Source organism: Arachis stenosperma, chromosome 1 (genome assembly GCF_014773155.1).
Source record: "Arachis stenosperma cultivar V10309 chromosome 1, arast.V10309.gnm1.PFL2, whole genome shotgun sequence".
Lineage (NCBI taxonomy): Eukaryota > Viridiplantae > Streptophyta > Magnoliopsida > Fabales > Fabaceae > Arachis > Arachis stenosperma.
The window spans coordinates 51,085,087-51,107,050 of NC_080377.1; the positions used below are offsets into that span (position 1 = coordinate 51,085,087).

A 21,964-nucleotide genomic window follows, 5' to 3' on the forward strand; every position below is an offset into this window, starting at 1 on the left:
TTAACTAAACTGTATTTTAGGGCTTTAATTAAATAAGACTTTACCATTTTATTAATACAGCAAATTTTATTTATTTTATTCTTTAGTCGCTCATTTACTCATTTATTTATACTCATTTGTCTATTTTAGATGAATACGAAGATAGTACACGCCTTCATTTATTAGTAAAGGATGTGCATAATTTGGCAGAAGGTTTGTGCATAATTGTCAATTTCGATAAATATTATGCAGCAATAGGAGAAGCAGCTGGACTCCTTGCAAGAGTTTGTGGGCAATTGGCCACTGATTGTGTAGCATTTTCAATCAGTTTTGAAAAGTGGTCAGACATTCTAGCAAGCTTTTTTGAAAATCAATGGAATATTTTTATTCTAGTAAGAAGATTACTCAAACTCTAAAGCTTATTTCTTTGCCATTATTTAGTTATATTTGCTGGTTAATATATGTTCTTTGTTATAATATTGAAGGCTCGATTTTGCTTCAAAGTGAGTGATAACTTGGCCAAATGATTTTTGCTCCAATCGCTTGGCAAAAAATAGAGGGAACATAGGATAAAGCTTTGGAATGATTTTTATGATCCGAGGTTGAGTAAAACCAAGATCATAAATAATGCACCAGAAGATATTGCTCCTGATCAATGGGCTTTACTCGTAGAATATCGTTTGAAGCCTGAAACTCAGGTAAGTACTTACTCTCCTAGTTAAATGTTGTCCTTTTTTACAGCCTTTGGAATATATATAATTATTAGGCATACCCACTAAAAAGCCTTATATGAAGCAGATATTGCTGCTGCCTGCTCTTGTATTTTATTTTATATAAAGTTGATAATGAACTAGTGATAGCTTCTCATGCAGTAGTGCTGCACTCTTTTGCTCTCTTGAAACCATTATTATTGTTATTATTATTATTTTCTTGACTCTCTTTTTATAAGCTTTGTTATATGTTGAATGCATGTTTGCCTCTATTTAATTGTGTCTAAATTTAACTTGCAGAAACTTTGTAAGAGAAATCAAGAAATTCGGCAAAAACAAATAATTCCTCATACTTTAGGTGCTAAATCAATTGCACGAAGAAGGGCTGAATTGGTAATCAATTAATGCATGCATATCTAATCTATCTCAAATATAATGCATGCATTATCTCTTAATTTTCTGCATATCTAATCTATCTCAAATAATAATTAGATGAATTATATATACATGATTGAAGTTAGTAGGCTGCTATTTTTTGATCGAGTCTTTCTACTTTTCTTAAATTTTAGACGGAAGAGACGGAAAAAGAAGTTAGTAGGGTTCAAATGTGGGATATCACTCAAAAAAAAAAAAGATGGAAGTTATGTTAATGAAAAGGCAAAAGAAATAGCGGTAAAACTAAAGTGCAATAAGTAACTTGCTTGTATTTTTTTTCTTTCTTTTTTATAAGATAATACTATTTTTTATTCTTTCTCTTTCTTTTTATATATGTAGAAGAAGATTGAAGCACATAGCAGCCAACAACCAATGGAATCAACTGTTAATTCTCCTCTTGATGCTCTTGGAGTAGTTTTTGGAAAAGAGCACCTTGGTCGTGTTCGAGGTTTAGGTATGGGAGATGTTCCAACAATTGCTTTCAAGAACAACACTACAAGGATTAGTCAAATGAATTTAGGTTCTTCAAATGATGCTGGCACATCATCTACTTGTGGTCCAAATGTGCAAAAAGAGTTGGATACCGTTAAAGCGCAATTGAAAGTGCTAGTCTCCTATATTGCTTCTAAGGAAGGAGGTAAAATTTCAATACAATTGGCTGGAATGTTCCCTACTCAACAAGTTTTACAGGTACAAATACAATTATCCTCTTTTTTTTCTTTTGCTTTATCTCCTTCAGTATTTCTTAGGTTCATAGTAAGAAAATCCTTCCTCAATTCATTAATGGAATGTTGTTAGATTAGGAAGTTATAATCCTATAGCTATTTATGGATTAATTCATAAATTAAAAACATTACAAGAAATATGTTGAATATTGATATAGTTTTCTGTATCAATTATAACTTTAATATGCTACAGCCTACATAAAATAGTGTTTGGGATTGTTGTTGCTCCTCATATATTACTAAATTCTTTTATAATTGCTGAAATGTAAATGGTTGTCGGATCTTTTGATACTTTGTTTAAGTGGATTTTGTTGGTTTGGATAATCGTTTTTGTGCTAGTTCTCTTAGTAGATCCTTTGGTAAGGGTCACTCTCCGCATCCTTTTCTTGAAGGTTTGGAGGATGAGAAGGAATGCATTACCACTGGCTCTGATAAAGATGAAACTAAGTAGTTCAATTCCTCCTATTTAAATATATATATATACACCATCTAATAACTAGCATTATATATTCCCATAATTAAGTTATATATATATATATATATATGGTTTTAAATTATGGTTGCAAATTTAATGCTTCGAAATATGTAGAGAGAGATATGCATGCATGGATGATGAATTAGTTTGCTTATTTGATTGTTGATTAATGAATAAGAAGGTTATCTCACAGTGATGAAGCATATAGATTTTTTTCAGAGATCAGAATTAATTAGCATGTATGTGTGCCTGTATTGAATGAAAGAAATTTAAATGCTTCATTATTGAACTATTATGTAATCCTCAGTTATTATTAAGGATTTAATTGAAGTGTTTGAAATCTTTCTCATATTTTGATTTTGATTGATTTTTTTTAATTTAGTGTGTATGATGAGTGTTTGAAATCTTTTTCATATTTAATTTGCTCTTTTATGTGATTTTTTTTAGATGAATTCAAATTCATAATTATCCACTTATTATTAATATATTTCTTTTTCTTGCATTTTTCGTGGTCATAATAATTATATTTTTGTTGTAGGAATTGGATCAAGAGAGTGAGATTCCATCACCAAAAGAGTTAGGAAGTAGGTCTTCTAGAACAAGTAACAAGGAAGCATGACCTTGCTTGATATGTTAAGACGTATATTAAGGATTATATGTTAAGACGTATTATTGAAAAATGTTACTTTGATACTTTGTTTTTGGATTATGACATTTCAATTATGACTTGGATTATGACTTTTGGATCATGGATGAATTAAAAATCATCTTATGATGTTCATTTATTGCTATGCCTTTTGGTTATTATGAGATTTTTGAGTGAGTTTCGAAAATATCACTTTAAATTAGTGGTTTCAATCTTATTTTAAAAAGCATAAAATTATCATCATAATTAGGTACAAACGGCGATTAGAAACCCTCATTTTAAATGAAAACGATGCTATTATACGCTGGTAAAAATAGCGGTTAAAAACTGTCATTTTAAACAAAAATGATGCCATTATAACCTAGTAAAAACGGTGGTTAGAAATTGCCATTTTAAACATAAAAGATATCATTATAACCTGGTAAAAATAGCGGTTAGAAACCGCCATTTTAAACAGAAATGATGCCACAACATCCTGGTAAAAACGGCCGTTATAGCCGCCATTTTAAACAATTCAAAAAACTTTTATTTTAACCCTCACAAAATCGCCATCATAACCAAAATGGCGCCCAGAATAACGGCGTTTCTTGGAGGCACCATTTTTTGTAATAATGATGGTTCTAACTACCGTAATTTTCAAAAATAACCGTTATTTTAATCCTATTTTTTTGTAGTGAATTACCATACACTCGTTAGTTATTTAGAAAAATTGTGTTTGAGAAAAAGAATAAAGAATAGATGAAAGGTGAAAGTTATTAAGAAGGATGATATATATATATATATTGCAAGAAGTTCCGATTCAATATCGTAGACAACAATCACTATATTTTTTTGATACATATAATAATTTTGTTAGAGACTGCGCTATAATAATATTACGATGGCAGCGGCTATATTATCGCTTCTTAGTTTATGTCGCAGTTATTGCCTGTCATATAATAATTGTATGTTTAAAATAGTAAAAAATTTAAAAATTGTTAAAAAAGTATAAACATGAAATTTTTTATTTTTGTAAAAAACCAAAATATTCTACATATAATAGTTTATATTCTTGTAATTAAAGATACTTTACATTTCTTTCCTAACAATCTAAAAATTAATTCCATTAGGTACATATAGTAAATATTAAAACTATAGCACTTTTTCTATTGTCCACTTGTCAACTTCTTGCTGAAAATGCCTAGCTCATAGATACAAAGCCAAAAAAAAAAGAATGCATCTAATTTTAGATAAAATAAAATCAGTATCTATGATTCAGAGTATTTTCCAAAACAATACCAGCTATAATACCAAATTCTTTTAGTTTTCTCTAATAACTAAATTAATGATTAGCATGTGAAAAGATCACGTGATACCATAGTTACTCAATTAAAACTAAGACATAATTGCATTCCACTCTCATTTTTTCTTTCCGAATTTTTTTTATAAAATATAAAAATTTTAATTTCCAAAACAAATTAAAAATATATAATTTTTTAATATCTATTTTTTGGTGTTGTCATAAAATTTGTTTAACAGATAGACAAACTTGTCCATTTATATAAAATTTGCTTATGCATTTGGCAAATTTACTTAAGTTATGGTATAATTTGGATTGTATTGGTATATTTTTATTTTTTTAATTAGTCTAATTTTATTTAAATAATTTAAATTTTAGATTATCAAATTTAATTTTAAAATTTAAATAGATATAATTTAAATAATTAATAATTTAATTTAATAAAAATAAAAACACTCATTATTATTGTACTCATATGATTAATTATATTTATTCAGTTTTCAAAAAGTTAACTATCTGAAACTATTAATTTTAAATTAAAAAAAGTATACTTGTATTATTTTTAAATTAAATAAACATACACGTATTATTTTAAATTTTGTTAATTTAAATAAACGTACTCGTATTATTTTAAATAATTTTACAATGAATAAAAGTAGATTTATTTAAAAATTTTAAATTTTAAATAAACGTACGCGTACTATAAGTATAATTATATTTTAATTTAAATTTAATGGTTTTAAACTGTTAATTTTTAAAATAAATAAATATAATTAATAATATGAATATAATATTATGATTATGTTTATTTTTATCAAATTAAATTAAATTGTTAAATTTAAATTATATCTATTTAAATATTAGATTATTTAAATAAAATAAGAATAATTAAAAAAATAAAATATATCAATAGGATTTAAATTATAGCATTATCTAAGTAAATTGGCTGAATTTTATGAAAACACACAAAAAATGGATCTTGAAAAATAATAATGTATTTTTAAATTTTAATTAGGTTTGGGAATTAAAATTTTTATTTATTTTATAAAAGAAAAAAAAATTCTCTCTCGAATATATTATCTTTGATAAACAAATAACAGTCTTGAAACTATACCAAAAGCTTAACGAAATTGCTGGATTCTTGGCCAACCAATTTCAATTATTCATGTGATGTGATTTGGCATTTCTCTCACGTTAACCCACCCCCTTCCATGTAACTAATTAAATTAGCATCATAATACAAAGTTTTTTATCGTGTTTAGTTCACTAAATACCCATTTTTCTCTCGTTTCCCATAGTGACATGGCCAATCCAACACAAACCTCTCTTTTCTGTTTGGTGCATTCCACAGACCATTCCCATTAATAGAGCTCTTTCCAATTTCCACACACACAAAACAAACAGAGCCCCACGTTTGGCTTCAATTTAACTCCTCTCATATAAAACCACCTACGGCCCCTTCCTTCTAGTTCTCTACTTTCTCCTCCATTCTCGTAAATAAAAAAAAAATAAAACAAAATTTGGAAAAATAATAAAAGAAGATGGGAGAAGAGAAGGGTTGGTCTGTGAACGTGCCCTTGCTGAACGGGGGAAATGAAGAAGGGTCTCGGCAACCGAGCAGAAGGGTTGTGATTGGGGCAGTGTGCGGGTTCTTGGTACTGATTTCGTTAGCGGCATTGATAGGATTTCACAATGCATATAGTGGGGAGACCTTGTATTGTGCGGTTCAAGGAACAACGCATGGACAGCCAATTCTTTCGCGAGGGGTATCGGCCGGTGTATCGGAGAAGACCAATAGGCATTTGGGAGCAAAGCCATTCCCTGGCTGGAGCAACACCATGCTCTCGTGGCAGAGGACTGCCTTCCACTTCCAGCCCGATAAGAACTGGATGAACGGTAATGCCTCCTCTTTCTTCTTCTTCTCATTCATACTTGTTAATTAATTAATCAATAGAAAGAGCATATATATGTTTTTCTTAATGCCCTCATATATGTATACCCCTATAACAATCACTAAATTAATTATTTATATAAAATATATATTAAAAATAAACTAAACAGTTTATGTATTCATACATAAATATATAATGATTTGATTTGATAGTTAATTTTTTCTGTTAGCGTAACATTTTTGTTTTCTTAAACGAAAATGTTCAATCAATTTAAAAATAAAATAAAATGAAGATTTTTTTTATTTGTTTGTTTAGTCTTCTACGTTCCATGGAGATAGAACAATGGAGATGGAACAGAGGCAAACCTACGTGCAATTATATATCTTTCATGTTTAAACACAAGCTAAATTCAAATGTTAAGTGACGACAATATCAAACATAATCAACTATAATATTGAATAGGAGGGATTGGTACACGTTTCTTTATATATAAAAAATATGTTTTTGTTCTTTCAAAATTTGAATTTAGGAATTTTTATTAAAAGAAAAATTATTTATTAAAATTAAAAGAAAAATTATTTGAATGGAAATTGTATTGGAATGAAATAAGTATTGAGTATACTCACACATTTTGTAAAACAGGTAGATACTTGTTAGCTATTCATTAAGTCTCCGATCTTTTCATTTCTTATTAATACAAAATTACTCTAAAAATATTAAAAATAATTACCAAATATACAACTATTCTAATATATGTTCAAGTGCAATATATTTTATTACTGTATTACAATAAAAATTATTTTTTTCATTTAAATTTAAATTATAAAGCACTTTTATTCTAGACTTTCTTATCTCAACTTAACATTTTCCGTCCCTTATTTTTGTTTGACTTCTTTGGTTTGCTCTCTGGTTTGCTCTGATGGTGTGGAAAACGTACTTGACTCCCTTCAGATCCTAATGGTAAGAGGATTTTTATCTCATTTTATTATTTAGAATATATATTTACAAGTAAAGAAAAAAAAAAGAGTACGCTTTAAGAAAATATATTGAAATAATTTGAATGAAAATAGCCCTACTTGCACAATTTTGAAGTTTTGTTAACAAATTTTTATTTTTAGTAATGTTATATATGTGCGTTAGACTAATATTATTAGTCAATAGAATTAAGGCTTATTTGGGTGAACTTCTAAAAAAAATATTTTTTTAAAATATTTTTTTTTCAAAAAATCTTTTATATTTAGATATAATCATATAAAAGTACGTATTTATTTATTTATTTATTTATTTATTACCTAAAAAACATTTTTTGTTTTTAAAGAAAAAATCTTTTTAAAAAGGATAAAAATGATAACTTCTTAAAAAAAGATATATTTTTTTTTAATTTTTCTAATATTTTTATTTTTACTATTAAAAATTTACTAAATACGTTAAATATAAAAAAATATTTTTTTGTTAATTTAATAGTGCTCAAACAAACACTTAATGGAATTCCTGTTCTCTTTCTTAAATGAATTAACATTTTAATGTATAATTTGAATTATATTTATTAATTTTAGTGACTATTGATAAAAATGAGTTCTCTATTCTCTTTACCTCTCGTTTACCAGAGTGCTGCTAAAAGTTTTAATTTAATGTCAATATTTTTTTCCTCATTTAAATTGTGTTTTGTTTATGTTTTATTTTTTATTTTTATTTTAATATTTTTGTTTCTTTTTATAAAAAAATAAAAACAAAAGAAAATAATTATTTTTTATTTTATAAAATTATAAAAATATAAAATGCTAAAAATATAAACAAAAAATAAGTAGCACTTTACTTTTTAAGACCAAGTTATGTTTTCATGGATGAATGATGAATCATAAAGTTTTTAAATTGATCACATTGTTAGTATTTATTTTTTTTATTTTTAGGTATTTTTCTTATAATTAACTTATTGATAAAATTTGTATTTATTTTTTATTTACACTTTAAATCATTTTATTCGTAAAAAGTTTTAATATTCAAACATCATTATAATATCTCAGGTCCTGTATACTACAAGGAATGGTATCACTTCTTCTACCAGTATAATCCAAACGATGCCGTTTGGGGTGACATAGTTTGGGGCCACGCAGTGTCAAGGGACATGATACATTGGCTTTACCTTCCAATCGCAATGGTTCCAGACCAATGGTACGATGCAAATGGTGTGTGGACCGGCTCAGCCACCATCTTATCCGATGGCCAACTCGTCATGCTCTACACCGGTTCGACCAACGAGTCGGTTCAAGTACAAAACCTGGCTTATCCGGCTGATCCTTCCGACCCTCTCCTTCTGAATTGGACCAAGTACGACAAAAACCCGGTTCTATCCCCTCCTCCGGGCATTCATTACCGCGACTTCCGCGATCCGACGACGGCCATGCTGACGTCGGAAGGCAAGTGGCGTATCAGCATTGGGTCCAAGATCAACAAAACCGGCATTGCGCTTATCTATGATACTGAGGATTTCAAAAATTTCGAGCTCAAGAATGGGTGGCTCCGGGCCGTGCAGGGAACCGGTATGTGGGAGTGCGTTGACTTTTATCCAGTGTCAAGCATCAATGATGTTGGATTGGATACCTCTGCCTATGGGGATGGTGTTAAGCATGTGGTGAAGGTGAGCTTGGATGATGATAGAAATGATTACTATGCAATTGGTTCTTATGATGAGAAGCTTGCAAGCTTCTTGCCTGATGATGTTAAGAATGATGTTGGTATTGGACTGAGGTATGACTATGGTAATTTCTATGCTTCCAAGACATTCTTTGATCCAAGTAAGCAAAGGAGAATCTTGTGGGGTTGGATTACAGAGTATGATAGCGAGTGTGTTGATAGAACCAAGGGCTGGGCATCACTTCAGGTATTGCGTTTTGTAGCCTTCAGTTTCGTCTTTTATATTTTAACAATAGTGTCTTTCAAACTTATGTTTGATAAAATTAAACTCAAAATAATATTTAATAAGTATAAATAATAATTGTGTTTGGTGAAATAATTTTTAATATTTAAAAAAATTGTAGAAAATATAAATATAAAACAAGTATAAGTATATATTTTTTTATGGGTTAGTAGTCAAATTAGTTCATGAAAGATAAGACAATCTTTAAATTCATCTTTTAAAGATTTTTTTAATCAAATTGGTCCTTCAAAGATTACGAATTAATCATATATGTCCTTCAATTACTTCACTCACAATTTTCGTTAACAATTGATGATGTGAAATGTTAACTGATGATAGCATACATGACACATAACATGTACAATTTGGACGTTGACTAAATATGCTTACTGAAAATTTATCAATTTAGTCATTAGGTTATATTAGGAATAAGATTTTTGTAATTGAAAAAAATGGCTAAATTAATAAATTTTCATAAATATATTTGATCAATATCCAATTACACATATTAGATATTATATATGTTATTAAGTAACGTTTTACAATATCAATCATTAAAAAAATTATTAATAGAGTGACTAGAGCATAAATATGATTAATTTGTAATCTTTAAAGGACTAATTTGATTAAAAAAATCTTTCAGGAATAAATTTAAAAAATATCTTATCTTTTATCGACTAATTTAATTATTAATCTATTTTTTTATTTATGTTAGATGTCAAATTTAACAATTTGTATAAAATATATGGTGAAATATAAAATATATTTTAAAAATAAATTAAACAATATATATTTATACACAAATATATTATGACTAATTTTAATATATATATATATATATATATATATATATATATATATATATATATATATATAGTATTTTTGTTTTTTTTATTCATTAAACAAAAGATGATATGTTTGCTTTTTAAAAGGCTTTACCAAACTAAGCATTGTTTGGTTTCGATTCTTCTATATTATACTAAAAAATATACCGCTATATTTTAATTGTGCAGGGCATTCCGAGGACAGTGAGACTTGATAGGAAGACATGGAGCAATTTGATTCAGTGGCCTGTTGAGGAGGTGAATAGTTTAAGATTGAGAAGCAGTGAGTTTAAGGATTTGAAGGCCAAGCCTGGTTCAGTTGTTCCACTACAAGTTGAAACAGCCACACAGGTTAGCGTCCATGTTGTCATATTGACTAAGAAGGAATTGAGTGAATACATCACTATGGTGGCAATTATTTTGAAAAGACAGACAAAAAAAATATTTAATCTGATCTTTGATATTTTTGTTTTGGGATTGATTAATTTGTGTGAAAAAAAAATAACATTAATTTTTTTTAATATAAGAGTTAATCAATTCCATAAAAATAAAATTCAAGAGTTCAGTTGAATATTTTTTTTTTGTCAAAATCTCATTATTTTTTAAAATAATTTTAAGAGCTGTTTTAGATTTTTTTCTATATATAATATGATGAACAAATATATCAAAAGGAAAAAGATTAAAGATTAATTCTTTTACAATTAATAATCAGTGCTAATATTTTGAGTGTGTCTAAAAATAAGCTTAAATAATTTTGTGCACATTATAGACAGATATAATTTTTTTTATTTATTAAAATCACAATTAAGTATAATCTTTGCTTTTTTTTTGTGACATAATCTTTTGCTTTTAAATACATAAAAGAAATATATAAAACGTAAAATATTTAAAATATTTTATATTACTTAACAAATGATTAAATTATTATTTCATTAAAAGTTTAAAAACATATTAAATCAATCATATTATTATAAATGAAATTAATTATGTAAAATAAAAATTAATTTTATTTCAAAATTGATAAAATTATTATTTGGCTTTATATTTTTTTCATTTATTTAATATACATTTTTCATCACCACCAATAACCATGACCACCATTAGATTATTGTGGATCTTTACCACGTCTTTTCTTCTCCAAACTCTTCTCTTTTATATAAATAACTAGATGATAAAATTAATTTTTATATTTTTAACATACTAGATCATTTCAATTTCAACTGTTTCTATAAAAGAAAATGGAGAGATTCTTGTTTACTTATAATGTAAATTCCCCGAATTTACAAATTAATTCAATTCGTATTTCTTATTCATTTCAAACAAAGAATTTAATTTTAAAATCAAATTAAGAATTCTAACTCTTGTATTCCAAACACAACCTAAGGGGTTCTTTCATTCATATGTAATGATATTTCTTTAAAAAAAAAAAACATTCGTACTCTTGTTCTTATTCATTTTTTCTAAAAATAAATCATTTAATTTTCTTGTAAAATCAAAATAATAACTTATTAGAAGTTAATATATTTAAGTATTATAATTTACTTAATAAAATACATAAAACAATACTTTACCAAATGATACATTTGGTGAAAGACAAATTGTTCTTAATAATATTAATTTGATAACAAATTAGTCTAAAAATATTTTTCAAGTACGAAATGAATTACAAAAGTATTATTTAATTATTTTATTCAATTTTCTAATATATTTTTATATTACAACGTATATTTCTAAATAGCTATTTATTTAACTACATGTTAAGTAATTATTGTAAAAGATTTATTTGAGTTTGTTAATTTTTGCCTCTTATATAGTTATATTACTATGAGATTCCTGCCTCCGTAGCTTGCCTAATGTATATTTGTTGGATAATGTAACAGTTGGATATTGTTGCGGAATTTGAAGTAGACAAGGAAGCACTGAAGACAACATTACCGGAGAGCGATACAGACTACATTTGCGAAAGCAGCGGCGGAGCTTCTGGCCGTGGTGCCTTGGGACCTTTTGGTCTTCTTGTGTTAGCAGATGCTGGACTTTCTGAATTTACTCCTTTGTACTTCTATGTCTCCAAAGGACTCAATGGAAGTCTTCGCACTACTTTCTGCTCTGACCAGTCAAGGTATTGTTTAAATCAACTATCATTTATTAATGTATAAATATATGTGTTTAATTTACTTTCAAATGTATATTTCATATTTTAATATGTATTTTATATTGAAATTTTGTTACGCTGGTTTTTTGTAGGTCTTCTGTAGCAACGAATGTTAACAAGAAGGTGTTAGGTAGCGTTGTGCCAGTTTTTGGAGGTGAAAAGTTGTCTTTAAGAGTACTGGTGGACCATTCTATAGTTGAAAGCTTTGCTCAAGGTGGAAGGACTTGTGTCACATCTCGGGTGTATCCAACAAGAGCAATCTATGGAGCTGCCAAATTATTCGTCTTCAACAATGCAACTGATGCCACTGTCACAGCATCAATCAAAGTTTGGCAGATGAACTCCGCATTTATTCGCCCATACCACCCTGAAACTGACACTTAGAATATCTTCATCTTGGCTCATCAAAATTATTCTTGAACATTTTTCGGTTTTTAGTTAGAGAGGACACAAAAGAAAAAAGGCCTTGTAGTGAATTACCCAGAGTTTGTTACCGGTTCTTCTTCAAAGGCTAATACCCGCGATTTTTAGTTTGATTAATGACTGGTAAAGTAGTTGTAATTTGATCATGTCAATGCAATTGTACTTGCAAGAATTCCATTTATGACTGAGAGTATTTGATATCAACAATGCTAGAAACAAAAGGCTATTAGCAAAAAATCAGACAAATATCTTTGAGTGAATCCAAAATCTCTACGAGTTAATATATATGAATGTTTCTTTTACTAAATATTAGAATATTTCTTTTTCATACTAAATGGATGTTCTTTTATATATTTTTCAAATTTTATTGCATTACAAATATGAATGTTTCTATTTCTTTAAGAATTTCATATTTTTTTTAAAATTTTATAGATATTTAATTATTTTTGCTAAAATATAACTAGATATTTCTTTTGTTAAGTATTAGAATTTTTTTTCATATTAAATAAATATTTTTTTATATTTCTGTAATTGTTCAAGAACTCCTTTTGGTTAAGATCAAGTGTGTAGTTTGCAATCTCTTTAATCATCAAGTGTGTAGTTTGCATTAGCCACATCATATGCTCGAACAATATTGAATCCACATCCACAAATATCACTCTCTTCTTGTTGCTCGTGAAGTGGAAGTGATTCTTCTCCGCCTTCTTCATCGAAATTTTCATCAAAACCCTGAATGGATTCTCTCGCAAGATGAAAGGCTCCACCATAAACACCCTCCTCTCTTTTCCAACCACAACAGTCACCAGCCTCTCATGACCATCAAATAGCCCATCATTGCCTACTGGCCTATATCCCATCCGAGAGTTCATGGAGCGTCACCAGATCAACGAGACCGGCATCACCAAGCAATCCATGGAAGGGGCCAGAAGAATAGAGCTTCAAAATTGGAACAAGAAGAGGAGATCGGTTCTTATCAACAGTGGCGAATACGATGAGCCAAATGTCTGGTGATAGAAGAGGAGTGGGTCGCGATGGAAAGGCGGAGAGGGCTGACGGTGAGAGAGAGGGGTCTGTGTGTGTGATTGTTGGAGGAGCGTAGGTTAATGTGAGAGAGAAGAGGAATGTTTTTATAGGTTTTAATTAGGTTTACTTAATCAATTTTAAATTTTTTAAATTTTGAATTTAAAAAATTTAAAATTAATGAATTATTAATATAAATTAATGTAGTTTTGTTTAGTTTTTAGCTGGTAACCTCTTGATTCCATATACTTTTTCATATAAAAAATATTCGTTTAATATGAAAAAATATTCTAATACTTAACAAAAGAAATATCCAGTTATATTTTAACAAAAATAATTAAATATCTATAAAATTTAAAAAAAATTATGAAATTCTTAAAGAAATAGAAACATTCATATTTATAATACAATAAAATTCAAAAAATATATAAAAAAGTATCCATTTAGTATGAAAAAGAAACATTCTGATATTTAACAGAAAAAACATTCATATATATTAACTCGTAGAGATTTTGAATTCATCCAAAGATATTTGAAGTCAGTTTAGTATATGGGTAAAACAGTGGGCTGGGCCGATTATTGTAAAGAGTAGGTTGGGCGGTTTCTTCATATTTGCATCTATAAAGCCCACGTCATAATTAGCAAAAATCGTACTGGTAGAGGGGATTTCGTGGATTTTATAGATTTACCTCCTTTGGTTTTAAAGCAGATCATAGCTGATGATAGAGAGGGGGCTTCTATACCTCCGGTATATTGCAGAAGTTTGTATTGAATCCTAATTTCCTTTGGGAATTTTAGCCCATAATCTCACAACAAAAGAAGTGGCTCTTTAGAATTGTCCAAAGTAATATCATAGGGTTTACAACAAAACAAAATTTGCAAGACCAGCACCAAAAAGTTTATTTAGAACCTTTCTATCTGATTTACGTAGCAATTTCACCATCCAAGTAACAAGTTCCTTCTCAATATTTCAAATTAATTGTTTCCAGGTGAACAAAAATAAATATGATTCGCCCAACCCACAAATTTGAATTTTACGGATCATTCCAGCTTCACTAGACTATCATGTCATATTCAAAACCGAATCTTTATCAGATCAGTCCTCAAAGTCCTCAAACTTACACTTTATGAGTTCTGATAATGAACAAGCCCAAAATTTTTTACTTTTATATATTTGACTCACATGGCTTTATACTTAACACAATAAGGGATAAACTCGCAAAGTTTAATCTCAAATTCGATGATGGTATATTTTTAAAACATTCACAGTTATCTAAAGCATACAGAGTATATAGTAAAAAGACTTTGAATTGAAAAAACTATCCATATAAAGTTTAAAGAGCTTGAAAATGATCTTAAGACAAATATGAAGAAGATTAAAAATAAAAGACAATTCCAGAATTTCAGATATTATTGTAGCTGCATTAGAATCTTAAAAGACAGAATTTGAGATGATATCCTCACCTCATCACTTTAAACTCTTGAAGATGAAGAATCGAAAGAGAAATGTATAAAAGAACCGAGGAAGACTCAAAACTACGAAGACGTATGTAACGGATTGAAAAGTTGTCTCAAGAAGAGAAGGGTTTATGGACGAGGAAATAGTCAAATTTATTTTTGAAAGATTACTCATTTTTTAAATTAGTCTCAAAAATATTTTTTTTTAATCATGTTTGTTCTTTAAATATTTTAGTTGGTCATATTAATCTTTCCGTCACTTCTGTTGTTGATGGCGTCGAAATTCATTGATATGCCACGTTAAGTGGCATCACATTGCACACCTAGCAGCCCTAATTAGCTGCTAACATAATAGGATTTGAAATTTGATCAAACCAATTCTAAATTGAAGAATTTTAATACCTCAAGGTCCCTTTATATTTGAGATTGAATTGATCTAATTTAAAAAACTTATCAATTTATCGAATTAGTAGTTAATTAGAATTGTCAGGTATGTTCAGTATGGTATCACTTAATGTGCTAGATCGATAAATTTTGATAAAATCAATAGCAAAAGTGATAAAAGGACTAATGTAACTAACTATGAATTTGATTAAAAAATTATTTTAGAGTCTAATTTAAAAAATGACTAATCAGAGACGAATTTGATCATTTACTCATTTATGAACTTTATGTTATGAAGTTAAATAGACTTTAAAAAGAAGTGGCACATGAATTGATTTTTAGGCCAATTTGTTATTGTCTAACTTGGTTGGATTTAATCACAAAAAAGATTTAATCACTCAGTATTTTTATCAATTTTAAATGTGATATAATAATAATAATAATAATAATAATAATAATAATAATAATAATTTAAACTTTTAAATTTTAGAGTATATATCCATTTTGGTCCTCAAAGAATTTCAAACTGGACACTTTACTCCTCAACTAAAATTAATTACTCGATTGGTCCCTAATAATTAATTCCGTCAGTCACTTAGGTCCTTTACTCCGTTAACTCTAACGGAGGACAAAATAGTCTCTGACAATTCTAATAGGGGACAAAATGGTCCCTAACAACTCTAACAAGGACAAATGATCCCTGACCCCTTTATTCGAAAACGACACTATTCTTCCCCAATTTTTATCATATCTTGCATAACCCTAACATTCATACTCTCCTTCTTCACCTTCACAGTCTTCTTTTCTATCTTTTCCTTCCTCCTCTTTAACTCCAAGATTAAGCCATGGTGTAATTGTCACACGTGTCGCACCTACCTCAACATGTCATGGACCACACACTTCCTAAATCTTTGTGACTCGTACATCCACCCCCTCTACACTTCACCCACCAAAAACATCCACTTCCACGTCTTCGATAACATAACCTTCAACCCCGACACGTCCACGACATCCTCAAGACCAAGTTCCACAACTACTCCAAGGGTACACCTTTCTCCACTCTCCGACAAGCAATATAGATTGTTGGACATTAGGACATCATGAGAAGATTCTCCTTCGACATCATATGCAAATTCTCATTTGAAATAGACACCGAATGCTTCATTCCTTCTTTTCCAGAGTCCAAGTTGGCAGACAGCTTTGACCTCACATCCAAGCTATCAGTACAACGAGCAATGTCGCCGTTGCCGCTTATATGGAAACTGAAGCGATTACTGAACATTGGTTCAGAGAAGAAGTTGAAAGAAGCGATCGGAGTGGTGGACAATGTGGTCATGGTGATGATAGGGCAGAGGAGGAGGAAAATGGCAACGACGACGACGGGTCTTAACAAATCAGACTTGCTGTCAAGATTCATGGGATCCATCAAAGACGATAACTAGTTGAGAGACATAGGCATTAATTTCCTGAATATGAATTGGTTGAGAACAAGTTGAGGATTTTTTTCTTATGAACATTAAATTTATAGAGTGTGCATTGTGTAGTTTGAAGTTACAGTGTTAGACTGCTAGTGTTATGCGAGATATGATGGAAATTGGGAGAGAACAATGTCGTTTCTGAACAGAGGAGATCAGGGACCATTTTGTCCCCTGTTAGAGTTGTCAGGGACTATTTTGTCCTCCGTTAGAGTTAACGGAGTAAAGGACCTAAGTGACTGACGAAATTAATTGTTAGGGGCCAATCGAGTAATTAATTTTAGTTGGGGACTAAAGTATCCAGTCTAAAATTCTTTGAGGAACAAAATGGGTATATTCTCTAAATTTTATAACAAGCATATAAGTAAGATACAGCATAAATAACATATATACGACTGTTTTTTGTAAGTAGTTATGGCATGCATATGGGCCAAGAAATGGACATGTATTATATTAAATTATTAATAAACATGTAACATACTTGTAAGATGTAAGTCCTAACATACTACTATAACTTGATGCAATATAATTACTCTTTTCTTGAAGAAACAAATATTCATGGATTGGCTTGGCTTGGCTTGACATCGTTGGATGTTGACTCTTGTCAGATTAAATTAGTATTATCACTCTCAACTCCGTACTTTACAATCTGTCTGGCCATATCAACTGCAGTACAAATAATAAATAGCATTTTGTTGAGAATTATAAATTATTAGAGCGTGGGAGGTGCCTTCTATTCATGGTATTCGTTCCTCGTCTAGTTTTTCTTTTCAAATAAAATATTCTCGTTTGTTTTAAAATTGATAAAGTATGTAATACTTCACAGAAGGCATTAGAAGTTTTATTATTCGATTAGTAACTAAGTATTCTATTTACTAAAACATTAAATTTCTTAGTTTAAAATTAAGCTTATTTTGTATACTTTTTCTTTTCAATACAAACAGGCATAAATGGACCATAGAGTGGGGAATAAATAATTCAATTCCACTACTCTACAACACTAGAAAAACAAATTATTAAACCAAACATAGTAATTAAACCATGTTGGCTATGAATAATTATTATGATCAAGATTTGCATATCTAAGACGCATAACTTGGCTTGGAAAAGGATCAACCAAAACCATGTTGGCCACGAAAGATGCCATTATTTCAGCCACTCCATTACTTCATAACCAAGTACAGACTACTAGCACTATATTAATATCAACTCCCAAAGCATAATCATGTACATTCAATTCAAATTTACAGCTGGTTTCAATTAAAAATGGTATAATTTTTTATTCATTTTTGGGTGGTCTTTAGAGATGCAATATGTTCCGAAAAGCTTAAAGACCAAAGCACCAGCTACTGTAAATTTGCTCGTTTTATCACTTCCATGAATTCTGTGATCTCTCTGCTGCATTCTTCTTCTCGCTAGAGCTTATCGTAATTCTTTAGGTTAACTAGTAGGGATAGAAGACTTTGTTCGGTGAAATGCCAGCTTCAAAAATCATATAGTAGTATACCACCCTAAGAAGAGTAAGGTTATTTCGCCAATTAAAATTATCAAACAGTTTTTATTATAGGTAAGAAAAGTGTCACTACAAGAAATAATGGATTTAGCGACGGTTTTAATTGTTAATGAGAAATGAAATCATTTTCAAAATGGAGATTTAGGTTTGGTAACGAATTGGGTGTTTGAGTGACTTGATGGAGTAGTGTAAATGATGGCTGAAGTTTGGTTTATGTTGGTGTTAAAAGAGGTGGATTTGAAAAAATGACAAAAATGAATTATGCAAAAATTTTTGGTAAAAAGTCATTTTTAGCCAATTTGGACAAGCCATAATTTGGCAGTTGGAGTTTGAAATTGAGTGAAACTTGTCTTGAATTAAAGCTGGTGATAAGTACTTTAAAACCATCGAAGAACGAAGAAAAAATAAATTTTGTAGCAAAAGTTATAAAGGTTTAAAAATCTGTGTCGATAAATAAAAATTACAGATTTTACAGCACACCAAAAAACTTTCTGATGTTTGCATGTGCACAGGGATGTGCGTAGCACAAGACAAAATAATGGACTTGTACGTACGCACAGGGTGGTGCGTAGCACCACTCTGGGAAGCTTGCTGATCGGTGTGCGTTCACAGAGGTGTGCGTGTGCACACGACCTGTTTTCTACAAAATGCTATTTTTTTTATTGTTTAACCTTCTCGACAAGCTTGTAACCCCCCGTAACCTCCATATCACATCCGATGACCAATTTTAAAGCTTTGAAAAGAGAATGGGTAAATCTAATGAATTGAATTGATAAATTCCCGGATAAACACTTGGGTAACCGGATGAAAATGTTGTAGGGACGGTGGTTCGTCTCACCTACGTGAGGACGGTGGTTTTTTATCCCACTCACAGCCTGAGAATATTCATTCTTGTGATAAATGTGAACCTAAATGATTATGAATTTTAATTTGATTTCTAAAATAATAATAGATATATTTGATTGCGATTATATTCCCGATTGTGATTGAAGCACCTGCATCGGGTAAGGATGGTGGTCTTATCCTACTTGTCCGTGGTTGCGGTGTGATGTGGGGATGATAGTTTGTCCCACCACGGTGAGGACGGTGGCACTACAAAAAATTTGATTTTTACCGACAAATTTTTAGCGCCATATTAATATAGCCGTAATTTCTTTTGTTAAATGACTTCTTTTACAGCAAATAAAATAATTGCCTTTAATACTTCATTTGTAACGGCAATTAGATGAATGGCCATGAAATAATCATTAATTATGCCTGTAATTCTTCTTCTTTCAATCTTTTTTAATTACGAAGAATATCACTTTCACAGCTGAAGATATTTTCTCGTTTCTCGCTTTTCACACCTTTTTACTCTGTCACTGCCTCCACCTCACTTTGGTGTTGCAACCTCTTCACTTCGCCATTGTCGCCATCTCCTCCTCTTCCTCACACCAAGTTCTATGCCGAACGACTCACGTAACATTTTTCGCTACTACCTCATCCTCAATCTGCGTTGGTTGTTGCTGGTACATGTTACAGTTTCTGTCGATGGGTTGTAGCCTCATGCGGTGGTTTCTATCGCCACCTCTGCCATACATTATGATCTCTGGTTTCAGTTTGCATCTCAGTAACCTTTTCAACCTTCTCTTGTTTAATTGTGGTTCCTTATTTGAGAAATTCTCATTTTCTAGGGTTTATGTGATTCATGCTAATTAATTAATTCACAAGAAACATAAGTTTATAATCCCTTTATTTTTTGATGTTTTGTTTTTCATTTTATATTTTTGCTAATTCTGAAATTCATCAGGATTTTGTTGTTATCGCTGTCGCCAACGATTGTTGCTCCTCCTCTGTTTCTCTCTGGTTATGTGCAGGGCCATTAATGGATGTTTCTTGTATTCAAGACAGAGTTTTCTATTTCCCTGGGTCACAGTGAATTGGTATAACATATACTTCTTCACCTTGTTTCTGATTTTGTTTGTGAATTTCATTTTTTCCATTTTTGTTCTATGTATGCTTTCAAATTTAAGCCTTAAAGGGTGTAATTAGTGTTATATAATTTTGTTTTTTTTTTTTTTGTAGTTGCCAGAACCAGAATTGAGGTAGATGAAGAATCAGAAATCTCCCAAATACAATTTTCCATCTAAGATCTTATGTCGTGTCATTGATGTTAAGTGTCTGGTAATGTTTATCTTTTTTTGGTTCCTTATGTTGTGTTATGTGTTATTGATTGGCTCATTGGAATGATGATTTTTCATATAATGATTATAGAATCTTGTTAATTTTGTTTTGTAGGCCAAGATGAAAAGCAGTAAGGTTTATGCTCAAACCTCCTTGGAACCATCTTCAGATTGAGAATTTGATACATTTTCTGAACAATTAATTCTCTCATTAAAAATTGAAAAATGTTTAATTGATTTTTCTATTTTTTATCTGGTTTTGTTGTTGTAGGATATGACAATGGAAAATCCTACTCAGGAGTTGGTAGCAAAAGATATTCATGGGGTTGAATGGAAGTTTAAGTATATATACAGAGGTAACTTTTTTTTGGTTTATAATATTGGAAAATCTTCATTGTTTTTCTTTGAATTTATGTTTTAACTGAGAAATCCTGCTTATTGTTTTGCACAATTTGTTAAGGGCATCCGAAGAGTTACTTGCTTTCAATTGGCTGGAGTGCATTCGCAGGCTAAGAAAGAAATAAAGTTGTGGTTCAAGTAACATTAAAAGAGGTGGATGGAATTGAGTGTATTGTTTACTAGACAGAATAACTCACAATGGCCTAATTTGGACCATGAAATTTACTCCCAGTGGCTAGTATCTTGCTAGTGGAGGCCAAGACGGCATTGTTTGCATTTGGCATGTTGTATCAATTGATGTATCCAATATTTAATATGAACCATTATTAGTTTTAACTATAATATGAACTGCTATTAGCATAACTTATTTCAACACTTCAACTAGTATGATATTTAATTATTGTATCTCTTGTTTACATGGAAGCAGTGACATGCATTCAATTCAACCCTGTTGATGAAAATGACTTCAGCAGTGGCTCTATAGATGTTAAAGTTCGAATATGGGGAATGCACGAAGAGCGAGTGGTTGACTGGGCAGACATTCGAGATGTCATCACTGCCATAAGTTACCAACCAATTGAAAAGGTATGTTAATCTTACCAGTACTCAACTAAATCTTGTCAAAAAAAATTTTTGATCTATTTTTGCTTATTCTTAATATAAAAACTAAGGGATTTTGAACCTTAGATTATTTATTTGTGCAAGGATTTGTTGTTAGTTCCCTTACCAGCATATGTCGCTTTTATGTTGCTTCAGGTAAGTACTTATAGTCACTACAACATTTTCAGGTTGAGGCAACATTTAAAAAGTGTTGTCTAAAGGCTGCCAAAAGGTTGCTTTTGATCTATGGCAACACTTTTGGACCTAAGGCAACTTTTTTGGACGGCATTGCAGATGCAGCCGTTGCCTTAGATCAAGGCAACACTTTTTTGCTTCAAAAGCAATGCTTTTGAGAACAACACTTGGTAAGTGTTGCCTTTGGTTGAAAAATAACAACACTTCAAAGGTGTGTTTGAGACAACACTTTGCCTATTTTGGCCAGTACTAAAAAATGTTGCCTATTTGTAATAAAATGCAACCCTTTTATGTGTTACTT

General features: G+C 30.0%; 1 protein-coding gene across 2 annotated transcripts; it reads left to right on the forward strand.

Moving 5' to 3' along the window:
- Positions 1-6,006: 6,006 nt before the first annotated feature.
- Positions 6,007-12,418, forward strand: LOC130961139 (acid beta-fructofuranosidase-like). Of its 2 annotated transcripts, XM_057886886.1 has the most exons (6): positions 6,007-6,145; positions 7,093-7,101; positions 8,166-9,022; positions 10,072-10,233; positions 11,763-12,001; positions 12,127-12,418. In XM_057886886.1, exons 1-6 carry the CDS (start codon positions 6,088-6,090, stop codon positions 12,416-12,418), a joined length of 1,617 nt encoding a protein of 538 aa, XP_057742869.1. In that variant the 5' UTR covers positions 6,007-6,087. The 2 variants fall into 2 exon arrangements, with proteins under 2 accessions (XP_057742869.1, XP_057742929.1); XM_057886946.1 differs by lacking the exon at positions 7,093-7,101 and having other exon boundaries at positions 6,076-6,145.
- The last annotated feature ends 9,546 nt before the right edge of the window (positions 12,419-21,964 follow it).

What these genes read in the sequence shown, in the direction of transcription:
- LOC130961139 (XM_057886886.1), top strand. Translation starts at nt 6,088, where the DNA reads ATGCTCTCGTGGCAGAGGACTGCCTTCCACTTCCAGCCCGATAAGAAC. An exon ending in AGGGCTGGGCATCACTTCAG is followed by an intron (nt 9,023 to 10,071) that starts GTATTGCGTTTT and finishes TTAATTGTGCAG; the next exon opens with GGCATTCCGAGGACAGTGAG. An exon ending in AAGTTGAAACAGCCACACAG is followed by an intron (nt 10,234 to 11,762) that starts GTTAGCGTCCAT and finishes ATAATGTAACAG; the next exon opens with TTGGATATTGTTGCGGAATT.